The sequence below is a fragment of the Sapajus apella genome, unplaced genomic scaffold (assembly GCF_009761245.1).
Source record: "Sapajus apella isolate SASKATOON/1434 unplaced genomic scaffold, GSC_monkey_1.0 scaffold110, whole genome shotgun sequence".
In the NCBI taxonomy this organism is placed as follows: Eukaryota; Metazoa; Chordata; class Mammalia; order Primates; family Cebidae; genus Sapajus; species Sapajus apella.
The window spans coordinates 4,482,111-4,494,498 of NW_022437050.1; the positions used below are offsets into that span (position 1 = coordinate 4,482,111).

The 12,388-nt window shown below is 44.3% G+C and overlaps 1 protein-coding gene across 3 annotated transcripts in view; it reads left to right on the forward strand.

Annotated features, from left to right (window-relative positions):
* Positions 1-12,388, forward strand: part of SDK1 (sidekick cell adhesion molecule 1) — a 978,776-nt gene that overhangs the window by 698,172 nt on the left and 268,216 nt on the right. For all 3 annotated transcript variants that reach the window (XM_032259651.1, XM_032259652.1, XM_032259653.1), the window contains 2 exons: positions 1,456-1,558; positions 4,024-4,200. In XM_032259651.1, coding sequence (XP_032115542.1) covers positions 1,456-1,558; positions 4,024-4,200 — 280 coding nt within the window. The remainder of the gene's footprint in view (positions 1-1,455; positions 1,559-4,023; positions 4,201-12,388) is intronic.

Below are 12,388 nucleotides of genomic sequence, written 5' to 3' on the forward strand. Positions count from 1 at the left end.
AAAAAAAAAAAAAAAAAGAATTGGACCAAATATCCCCCCATTGCCGCTTGTTAGCTTGCCAATATACTTTCCCCTCTCTGTTTCATCTCAATCTGTACTACTCAAACCTCATTATTCAAAAAGCAAAAGAATGCTCACTCATAGATTATTATAAAGCTATCTAATGAGGAGAGAAAGTTTTAACTTGCTTGAGGGAGTAATTTGTTAAAATGCCATTCTTAAAGAAAAACTAAATCATTGTGCTTTATTTCGTATTTGTCTGGCATTTTCTATCATATAGTTGGTGTCCACTTTGATAAGTGACTCTTTCTAATTTGTTAGGTGTTCTAAAATGATCATGAGTTTAAAAGAAATTAATCCAAATTCCCACTATACTGTCAAGTAGTAAAAAGAAGCTTTTGTTCCATTTAGTGGATGACTCTGTCAACCACTTTGTTCATTACACATCCCTAAGTAATAACCATACATTTAACCCATTTATGCCTGAGGCTGCAGTTTTTGAATTTTTGCAGTCAGACTTCAGCAATGACCTTGAGCCATAGGATATTGAAAAGCTTATGAAAAAGTGGTATCTGAATCTCTGTAAATCGTTCACCAGAAAATTTTGTGGATCTGCTAAAATTCAATGTTATAACAACACTAGCATGACTGGGATAACACTTTGGTGGCTTACAGAACATGTTCACACACTTTGCCCACTTTAATCTGTACACATATTAGTGATATTAGCATTCTCTTCCATAGCCAGGAAAACAAAGATACAGAGATGTTTTTCTGGACTCACCATTAGCAGGGTCAGTTGGCCTCGAACTTAGCTGTATAACTCCCAAGTTCTGGACCCTGTTCCTGGAAGCAGAACAGAGCAGCTCCCCCTTAGAGGTAGGGGTGCTACAGTGACACATCACACTGGCAAGCTGTAAGTCCCCACCCCATACTGACTTGGGGGAGGTGGGCAAGTCACTGCCTCTCTGAGCATCCATTTTCCTTCCTGAAAACTGGGAAGAGTAATAGTATAGTCCTCATGAGATTGTCTTGAGGAATAAATAAAACAATTTAAGCAAAAACACTTGGCAGACTCACAAAGTGTCATGCAGACACGAGAAATGACTAGAATGATGGTCATCTTGGAAAAGAATCTAGATTTTATGTAAGAGCCTAGAGCTTCATTCACATCTGCATGTGATCGCCCATGTTCATTTACTTCCATGGCATTTAAGGTTAAAGACGGGTGGGTAGGACGGGTGGGTAGGCTGACTTACTTTGCTGCAACGGTTGACTTATTTGCTTGTTTTTAACTCCCCTAGCATTTCTGAGAGCTTACATTTACACTCATTCTGCCAAGATGAGAGAAAACTTGGGAGGTTGTGATATCAGATGACTGGTGCATCATCTCCCTGCGGGCAGAAACTCTCAAACTTGTCATTTCATCTGATTTGTGACTTGTGTTTTCTTCAGATCGAACATCTATCATCCAACCTCCTGAGGACCACGTGGTGATCAAGGGGACCACGGCCACCCTGCGCTGTGGAGCCATGCATGACCCCCGGGTTTCGCTTCGGTCAGCACAATCAGTTACAGTGCTTTGGGGCTTGTTGATATTCTGTGCGCTTCTAAAGTGAAGTTGAGATGAGAAGGAAGAATTGGGGGAACTTGGATTTCAGCTGCAGGTCCCTGATTACGGCATCTTCTAGTTGTGGGCACCGTCATTAATCACGCAAATCCCATTTTCCACTCCCGCCTTATGTATTATTTACAGTGAGCTATGTTCCACTTCATGACTTCAGTGCCACTTTTCATGATTTTTCCTGCCAAGGTTAATACACTATCTGTAAAACGTACTTGTCAGAGGCTGATACTTAATGAGAGAAGAATCCAGAGGGATGAACTAGGATTCAGCAGTGTTTACATAGGGGCCATGCCGCTCTCAGTGGGGAGTTCTTTACTCTCGGGATAGTTTCATTGTGAATTGTGGGAGAGAGGCCTGTGCATGGGAGAAAGGCAGCCACAGCACCCAGTGTACTCACAGGAAGGTATGTGAGGAGAAGGAGATCAGACATGATGGTTCTCTAAAGGAATGCCAACCTCCTGTCTTTGTTTGAATTCAGGCCAGGAAAGTAACTGTGCAAAATATGAGACTCCAGGTGAAGGTGTGGCAGCAGACAGGTGGGCGTCCCTGGGGAGCTGTTCCCTGAAGAGCAGCCACCTTCAGGCAGGATAGTTGTAAATTTTTGGAATCAGCCTTGAAAATAAAAAAGAACAATCCAGTCATCAGAGTATTTTCACTCTGGCCTTAGCCCAGAAGGGACGCAGTGCGTGAGTGGAATGGGCAACTCAAGATGTCCTCCTGCTTTCCGGGGCCTCTGACTCTGAGCAGAGGGGACGGCTGGGGGCACACAGTCAGCAGTGGGATGCAGAGACTTGGCCATTCTCTTGTGCTTCTTGAGTGGGTGTTTGGCAAATTGTAAATTTCTATGTCTCCACCTGACTCCCCTGAGTTTCCCAGGGCTCAGAATCCAAGTTTGGTTTAGGTACAAGAGTGCCAAATGCAAAACAAAACAAACAAAAACTAGCAAGTGAAAGATGACCTAGAGCCCCGCTGGTGGCCACACTAGTGGTGGGAAAAAATTCCTTCCAAAATGGCTTGGAGTATGATTTCAAAGAAGTCTGCTTTTCTGCTACTCTGACAGCTCAAAAAGAACCCCCTCCGATCTCTTTGGCTTCTCTGTTGCTTGTTATATGAGATTAAATGGGAGGCCCCCTTCTAAGAAGAGACTGGATTACTCACTCTCAGGGTGCCCCTCATCCCAGGGTTGCTCTGCCCTGAGGAGCACCAGGCCCTAAGTGACCATGCCAGATGGATGCGGTGCCCGGGAGCGAGCAACCTGTCCATCTCCCTCCTGTGGAATCAGTCCTGTTCTATCTCAGGGTAATTGCTGATAAGTAGTTTGTAAATGTCTGTGCTTATGAATATGAAAGCTTTAAAGAACTGGGCACATTTTAAAAATTCGATCAAATGATTGTGGAAAAGAAAAATAGCACTTTCATTCCATATAGCAGTGAGTACTGCCCCTGCCCATGGTCATCTAAAGACTGGGCAGGCTCTCAATTGATTCTGTATTTGAAAAGGAAAATGTGCCAAAATTGCTACAGATAGATTAAATGAGAACGAAATGCAATTTTAAGGACCATCTGCCAGAATGGTCAAATTTTAAGAAAATATGTTTTTGAAGTGTGATTTTTTTTTTCATGAGTTGAGCAATTCCAGTCTGTGGATTTTTTTTAATAATTGTTGCTTGCTGTCCAGACAATACTCTTGTCCTCTGGGAACATTACCGAGCCAGGAATGTTAGGTGCAGTTTTCAGAGGTGACAGATATGCAGATGGTTCTACAGAGTCTCATCTCCAAAACACAAAGTCCGACAGGCAGGGCCAGTCATTTTCATTGTCCTGTTTTTAACCTCAGCATCCATTTTTGTATTATGACCAAAGTATCTGGTTGCTTTCCTTTTCATTTTTATTTTTTGGTTTAATTCATATGTCATAAAATTCTCTTTTTTTAGACCAAGTGCAGTGTCTCAGGCCTGTAATCCCAGCATTTTGGGAGGCTCAGGTGGGTGGATCACTTGAGGCCAGGAGTTCAAGACCAGCCTTGGCCATGTGACAAAACCCCGTCTCTACTAAAAATATAAAAAATTAGCCAGGTGTGGTGGCGCACATCTGTGGTCCCAGCTCCTTGGGAGGTTGAGGCACAAGAATCACTTGAACCCAGGAGGTAGAGGCTGCAGTGAGCTGAGCTTGTGCCATTGCACTCCAGCCTGGGCCACAGGGCAAGATTGTGTCTCAAAAACGAGAGAAAGAGAGAGAGAGAGGGAGGAAGGAATTCACTCTTTGAACAAGCAGGGTTCAGTGGTTTGTAAAGTCTGTTCACAAAGTTGTTAGTTGCTTGCTTTTTAAGAGACAAGGAAGGACCAATGATTCTGTCCCTGTGGGTTTGTAACTCGAGACCCTTTGCTTGGCCCACAGCTATGTTTGGAAGAAAGACAATGTGGTCCTGACTCCATCGAGCACATCTAGGATCGTGGTGGAGAAGGACGGGTCCCTCCTCATCAGCCAGACATGGTCGGGTGACATCGGCGACTACACCTGCGATGTTGTTTCTGAAGGAGGGAACGATTCCAGGATGGCCCGGCTGGAAGTGATGTGAGTACCAAGACTCTTGGTATTAGCCAGTTCCCAGTATCTCCGTTCCTGTGCTCCAGTGTGTCACTGCCCCTTCACATGTGTGATGCCTACCTTGTGTGCCAAGTCAGCGGTCAGAGGCCAGTGCATCATGCTAAATAGCTATGTATCTGGACAAGGTTTTTTGTGGTTTTGTGCAACTTCAAAATTGAAAAGTTTCCTTTTTGGTGTAGATGGTGTGATCATTGGTTTTTGTCTCCGCTGATCCTTTTTGTCATATTTTTCCCGTGGACACCTTATGCTGATAGTCCCTGTTGTCCACCCTGTGCTTAAGCAGCAAGTCCAATTTTACATGTCCTTGAGAGCTTCCAATCTGTGAGAAATGCTGGGGCAGGTCCACTGAGGCGAGATTGTTCCCGTGAAAGCCACCTGCACTTGGGGCTTCATTCAGTCCCAGCGGCCTTTTCGTGGGTAAATAGAGACTTTCTACTCAGTCTTTTGAAATCCTGGAAACAGAAAGTGGCTTCCCATTACTTCCAACCTGGACCTTCCTGCGGGGTCTGAAGAGCCCTGATGGGAAACCATCGATCTCTTCCGTCCCCTGTGTCTCTTCTCCTCCACTCACCTCTCTGTTCGTGGACCAGGAAACCAAAATGCGTGCTAACAAATTTTATTTTTCTCACATGTATTTATTTTCTTTGCAAAAGCTGTGCCCTCTTAATATTCCCTGAGGGCATGAGTACAGAAATAAAACCTGAAAATAAAGAATCCCAACTGAGCACTCATCAGGGCAGCAGCCAGCTCCGGGGGTATTCCCAGCCTGTCGGTCCTTGGCCACTGTTGGATGTGCTGGGCCATTCGACAAAGACAATCTTGAGAGATTTGCCTCCTTGGACCCTGCCCCCTTTGATCCAGGAAAGATTCTGTATACAAAACCATTCCCTAAAAATAGGATTTGAACACTCTGAGTATAGGAGCCGTTTCTCATTGATCCCTGAATCCCGAGACTCTAGCTGAGGGGATTAAAAATGGGAAGAATGCTTGCTGAGTGCTGAACACATGGCTTCTGTGTCTGCCACACGCATGTGTAAATCAGAAAACTAACAAACAACTTTCCTCTAGCCCCTGCTTATGGATATAAAAGGTTCACGATGTGTAGCAGCCAGTCTGGAAAGCCCTGTGGCGCCTTCGGTATCTGAAAAAAATCCCATCCTACCTCCTGCTCTGTCTCCTTCTAGGATGACCCCTTGTTCTCTTAGACAACAGAGGTAATCCTGGTTAGTCATGAAGTGGCAGGAGTCCCCATGGCCCTACGGAATCGGCCAGCAGGAGTGGGGTTGGGTTCCTGGTGCTGCCGTTGCAAGGCCGTCACACAGAGGGTCCTCTAGAGAATCAACAGGGGTGCTGGTGCTGCAGCTGTAAGGCTGCCACACAGGGGGTCCTCCAGAGAATCACTGGGGGTCCTGGCGATGTGGCTGGAAGGCTGTCACACAGGGTCCTCCAGCTTTTGTGTACGCATGGGGCAGCCAGGTCTCCCCCAGTCCCTGTCTTCAGGCATGGGAGCTGACAACCCTGGGCTCTGTCTGCCCTTCATGCGCTCGCCCCCCATGCAGTGAACCTCAGCCATCTGCTGTCTCTGCAGCTGGGCTCCTGTCATCCGTGGGCTTCCCCTGAGGTTTCCTGCTCATGCAGCCCTTAGCACTCAGCCACAGTAGCACTTCCTGCCATTCAGTTACCAGGATTCCACCTGCAGCTCTTCCCTGCCCACAGCTGATCCTCCTGGAAACACTGATCATGCTAGAGGACAAGCATGTCTTCATGGCTCCCTCTCCTCCTGGCGCATAAGTATCTTGGTGGCACTGTTTTGAATTTTGAGTACCCAGCATAGTGTTTGGTATATAACAGGTGTTCAGTCAATATATGTGGGTTGGTTGGTGCCTGCATGCATGCATGAAGGAATGAATGAACATGTGTATGTGTCAGCCCATTGGCAGGCCTCCTTCTGTTCCCCATTCATACCTTGATGGTCACATGCCCTGGTTTCCCCACCATGGGTAAACAAGCAAGCTCAGGTAGCTCCACCAAAACCCAAACAGCCAGTGCCCAAAGCCCTGGCCCAGCCCTGCTCCCACCCCTTTCCTCCTTCCTTTTGGGTCTCAGGCTGAGGATTTTTTTTTTCATTCTGATCATATTGGAGGATACGGCCAGTGAGTTCCTAGGAGCTGTTGTACTATGCATATTTTTAAAGCTACCTTTGAGAACCTTATATCATCCATCATTAGTATCAAATAAATAAGTGTTAGCAGTTCATAAAGACTCTGTCAGCAGAAGCCATATTGCATACTTCCAATATAGCCCATTCTTTTTATTCTGCACAATTTTATGTTCTACTGATTTACATATCTTCCCTACTATTTGCTTATTTTATTTCCTCTAAGTAAAATGCATTTTTCAGCAAATGTTGCTATATGTATAAAATAATAGGCTTTCTGTAATGGTAAAACACCTCATCTCTAAATATAGAAATCTCTGCAAATTTGTGATGCAAACCAATTTAAGTACAAACTGGTTACAGAGCTTATTAGGAAGATAGTTGTTCCTCATGAATTGTTAATGCAGTGAGTGCTCCTCTACCCCAAATCTGGACGAATTGGGAAGGGTGTTCCCTCGTGGTGTGTCTTTAGATTCAACAGGGCTTGACTCTACAACAATAATGACAATAGAATGATAATAGTAATGACCCACGATGGCAGGGCATTTTGTCCTTCTTAGGTAGCTTTCAAACTGAGCCCTGTAATATTTCCATCATTTACTCAGATAACCAAAAGAGAAAGCAAGAAAAAAATCTCTCATTGCAGAAGGGAAGGGACTGAGAGGTACTTATGGCTAAACAGTGTCCTTCAAAGGAGCCTGAAAGCCTGTTTTCTCTTTGCCTCTCCACTTCAATTCAAAGCTGCTTTGTTAAATATAGAAATTAGGAGCATTAGAAGTGAGCTTTTCAAAAATAGAACATCCGTTGGCCTCATCTCACGTCTGTTTGCCCCATGTTTTGCACTTCAGCACTAAGCTTCACCTCATTAAGCCTGAGTGGAGGGGCGGCCCCCACACCCACCTCACACCCACCACAGTCCTAGTGAGGCTGCTGGCCACAGTGGGCCAATAGGAGTGAGGCCTGCACAGGAGGTCCTGCTTGCCTCTCACTAGTCATGTGACTTTGGACAAGTCACCTCACTTCTCAGCCTCAGCCTCTCACCTTTTAGACTGGGCGTGATATCATTCATCTCAAAGGATGGCTGTGAGGATGGCACCCACCCAGGTTTGTAACATCCTGGTGTGGAAGCCAACTGAGGAGGGATATGTAAGTCCCAGCTCTTCCTGCTTTCTTACCATCTCATACAAGAATGTTGTTCCCCCTTTCCCAGCAGCACCCTGCCTCCTGGTGCTGGGAACTTTCAAGCCCTTTACCTGGCATTATTCTGACCACATTCTGTGACCTTCTGACACTAGACTCCAGATGTGTCTGTTTGCTGTGGAGCCCTCAATGCCTGGACCAGTGCCAGGTATACAGTAGGAACCTAATAAATGTCTGGGTAAGCCTCACTCCACTTACTGAGCTGAAATGAGACGGTGTCTTTTGCCCTACTGACGAGGACTCCCTAATTCATCCTCCCTAATTTGGGAGGGCTCTGCCTTCATCCCCTGCCTGAGAGAAGAGGCTTCTAAAACTCCAGATGGCTCCATGAGGCAGCCTGTAAATTACAACACAAGTCATCATTAAATGCTGGTCACCCTTGTTTTAGTAGCGTCTTTGCTCTAGTTTGCTAGTGCCATGGGGACAGGAGCAGTTTCCGGGATGACTTCATATTCCCCAAAGCATCTTCCTGTATTGAGCACACCAGAGGGACCAGGCTCCTAAGGCTTTATGGATTGATTAATTGTTAAATCATTTAAAGATCCAATTAGCATTTCATCTCTTCTCCTGAAATCAGAGACTAATTCTCATGAGCCTGGAGTATAGAGAAAACCCAATTTACGGAGCTGACTTGACCCCGAGGCAGTGGGAGAGGTTTCTTTCTATAAAACCACATCTGACAAAGCCATCACAAGGAGTGAAGAATTTAATACTGTTTTCCCAGAGTTATCAAGCCCCATCATCTTCATCCTCAGAGTGAAGTCAAAGAAGATGGGTTTGACCAAGCCATCATTTGTGCATTAAAGGGCCAATGCTTTTTATATAGAAAAAGTACTTATCTGATCCTCTTCTGCCAGAGCAATTCCCCCCTACAGCCACAATTTCACCAATTGCTTTCTTTTGAGTCTTTTTTAAAACTGTTTTTCTCACACACACCTCGCTTAATCTCTCTCCCATACAGTTGGGTTTCTGTTGTTGTTAATTTCTGATATTCCTGTGATGTCCTGTGCCAGACAGTGATTTTTCCCCTATTCTCTTTAAATTACAAAGTGACTCAGCACTGGGCCTCGCTTCCATTGTTCTCTGAGACCTCTTCCATTTATCAGCCTGTGTGCTTATCACTGTCTGTGAGTCACTGCTGATTATTTATCTCCTTTCAAAGTTGGCAGAGTAATGCCTCAACGTAATCTATCCCCATTAGATAAGATTTTCTGAAATGGATTCAGAATATATTAAAGCCTCATTTATCTGTTATTGATGGGTTAGCCAAGGACCTCACAAGCTTCATTTTCTAAATAACCAAAACTTATAATTTAAAGAAATAGCGGCCAGGTGCGGTGGCTCACCCCTGTAATCCCAGTACTTTGGCAGGCTGAGGCAGGTGGATAATGAGGTCAGTAATTCAAGACCAACCTGGTCAAGATGGTGAAACCCCATCTCTACTGAAAATACAAAAATTAGCCAGGTGTGGTGGGTGTATGCCTGTAATCCATGCCACTCTGGAGGCCGAGGCAGAGAATTGCTTGAATCCAGGAGGCGGAGGTTGCTGTGAGCCAAGATCACACCACTGCACTCCAGCCTGAGCGACAGAGGGAGATTCTGTCTCAGAAAGGGAAAGGAAAGAAAAAAGAAAAGAAAAGAAATAGTTTATATTTCCAGAATAAGGCATGCCTTCTTTTATTGAATGTCTCAGATATTACATGGTTTTTACCAATTTTTTTTTTTCACCAATTGGAGGTTTGCAGCAATGCTTTGGTAAGTAAATCTATTGGTGCAATTTTTCCAATAGCATATGCTTACTTAGTGTCTCTGTGTCACATTTTGGGAATTCTCACAGTGCTTCAAACTTTGTCACTATTATTGTATCTGTGATGGTGATTCCCTGATCAGCGATCTTTAATGCTACTACTGTAATTGATTTGGGACACCATGAACTGTGCGCAAGTGAGACGGCAAACTTAATCCATAAATGTCGTGTGTGTTCTGACTACTCCACCAACTGACCATTCCCTGTCTGTCTCCCTCTCCTTGGGCCCCCGTATTCCTTGAGACACACAATGTGAAATTTGGCCAGTTAATAATGCTACAAAGGCCTCTAAGTGTCCAAGACAGTTGCACATCTCTCATAAAACAGACTAGAATGGATGAAGCTTAGTGAGGAAGGCATGTTGAAAGCCAAGACAAGAAAAAAGTTAGGCCTCTTGCCCCAAACAGCCAAGCTGTGAATGTGAAGGAAAAGTTATTGAAGAAAATTTAAAGTGCACCAGTGAACACACAAATGATGAGAAAGTAAAACAGTCTTATTGCTGATGTGGAGAAAGTTGGAGTGGTCTGGAGAGAAAATCAAACCAGCTTCAACAATCCCTTAAGCCAAAGCCTAACCCAGAGCAAAGCCATAGCTCTCTTCAGTTCTATGAAGACCAAGAGAGGTGAGGAAGCTACAGAAGAAAAATTGGAAGCTAGCACGGATTTGTTGGTGAATTTTTAGGAAAAATGCTGTCCCCATAACATAAAAGTACAAGATAAAGCAGCAGGTGCTGATGGAGAAACTCAGTAAGTTATTCAGAAGACCTAGCTAGGAACAGTGACGAGAGTGGCTACACTAACAAGAAATTTTCATTGTAGACGAAACAGTCTTCTACTGGAAGAAGATGCCATCTAGGACTTTCTTAGCTACAGAGCAGAAGTCAGTGTCTGGTTCAAAGCTTCAAAGGGCAGGCTGACTCTCTTATTAGGGGCTAATGCAGCTGGGGACTTTAAGTTGAAGTCAATGTTCATTCACCATGCTAAAAGTCTTAGGACTCTTAAGAATGATGCTAAATCTGCTTTGCCTGTGCTCTGTAAATGCAACAGCAAAGCCTGGATGGCAGCTTATCTGTTTACAGCATGTTTTACTGAATATTTCAAGCCTACTTTTGAGACCTACAGCTCAGAAAAGAAAAATTCCTTTACAAATATTACTGCTTTTGGACAATGTACCTTGTCATCCAAGAGCTTTGATGGAGATGTACAAGGAGATGAATGTTGTTTTCACGCCTGCTAGCACAATGTCCATTCTGCAGCCCATGGATCAAGGCATAATTTTGACTGTCAAGTCTCATTAATTTAAGGAATATATTACATAAGACTATAGTTGCCATAGATGATAATTCCTCTGAAAGATCTGGGCAAAGTAAATGGAAAACTTTCTGGAAAGGATTCACCAGCCTGGATGCCATTAAGAATGTTTGTGTTTCATGGGAAGGGGTCAAAATATCTATATTAACAGGAGTTTGGAAGAAGTTGATTCCAATCCTCGTGGATGAGGGTAGAGTTCAAGGCTTCCATGGAGGATGTTGCTTTAGATGTGGTGGAAACAGAAGGAGCACTAGAGTTAGAAGTGGAGCCTGAAGGCCGGGCGCGGTGGCTCACGCCTGTAATCCCAGGACTTTTGGAGGCTGAGGCGGGCGGATCAAGAGACTGAGACCATCTTGGCCAACATAGTGAAACCGCGTCTCTACTAAAATACAAAAATTAGCAGGGTATGGTGGTGCATGCCTGTAGTCCCAGCTACTTGGGAGGCTGAGGCAGGAGAATTGCTTGAACCCAGGAAGCGGAAGTTGTAGTGAGCCAAGATTGTGCCACTGCGCTCCAGCCTGGTGCCTGGTGACAGAGCGAGACTCTGTGTCAAAAAAAAAAAAAAAAAAGAAGTGGAGCCTAAAGATGTGGCTGAATTGCTGCAATCTCATGATCAAACTTGTACAGATGAGGAGTTGCTTCTTAAAGATGAACAAAGCAAGTGGTTTGAGATGGCATCGACTCTTGGTGAAGATGCCGTGAACATTGTTGAAATGACAATAAGGATTTAGAATACTGCATGAATTTAGCTGGTAAAGCAGTGGCAGGGTTCAAGAGGATTGACTCCAATTTTGAAAGAAGTTCTGTAAAATGCTATCAAACAGTATTGCATGCTACACAGAAATCTTTCTTGAGAAGAAGAGTCCATGGATGCAGCAGGCTTCACTGCTATCTCATTTGAAGAAATTGCCACAGTCACCCCAGCCTTTAGCATCCACCACTCCAGTCAGTCCACAGCCGTCGGCATCCAAGCAGGACCCTCCACCAGCAAAAAGATTGCGACCCACTGAAGCCTCAGATGATTGTTCACATTTTTTAGCATAAGGTATTTTTATATTAAGGTGTGTACACGTTTTTTAGACATAATGCTGTTGCACACTTAATAGACTGCAGTATAGTGTAAACATAACTTTTACATGCACTGAGAAACCAAAATGTGTGTCACTCACTGAATTGCAATATTCACTTTATCGCGATGGTCAGGAACTGACCCTGCTATATATCTGAGACATACCTCTCTATGACAAGGCCCTTTACGTTATGAAACAGGTAATACTGAAGACAAAAGATATTATAGAGGGATTTTTGTAGAGGGTAGAAGCTGGAACTGTGAAACATCTGTATCTCCTTCCAATGCTTGAGTCCTGTGATGTATGGAAAAATCACATTTTGCATTGGGCCATCACACCAAGTGTGACTTTGAGCCAATGGAGTGAGTTCGTGGGACAGTAGCAGAGAAGGCTGTGTGCTTCTCTGCACATTATGGGCACTCAGTTCCTTGGCACTGCTGGGCTGGTAGCTCTTGGCACCTACACTAAGCCTCAAGACTAGTTTGCTTTTTCAGTTCTTATTTGTTTTTAATCTTTTAAAAAATCTTTTTACATCCCTTAATCTCAAGCTCTTGTGACCATTTTTGCTATTCAGTGTGCCTGCCTCTAGTAGATCCTTTTCATCCATTGC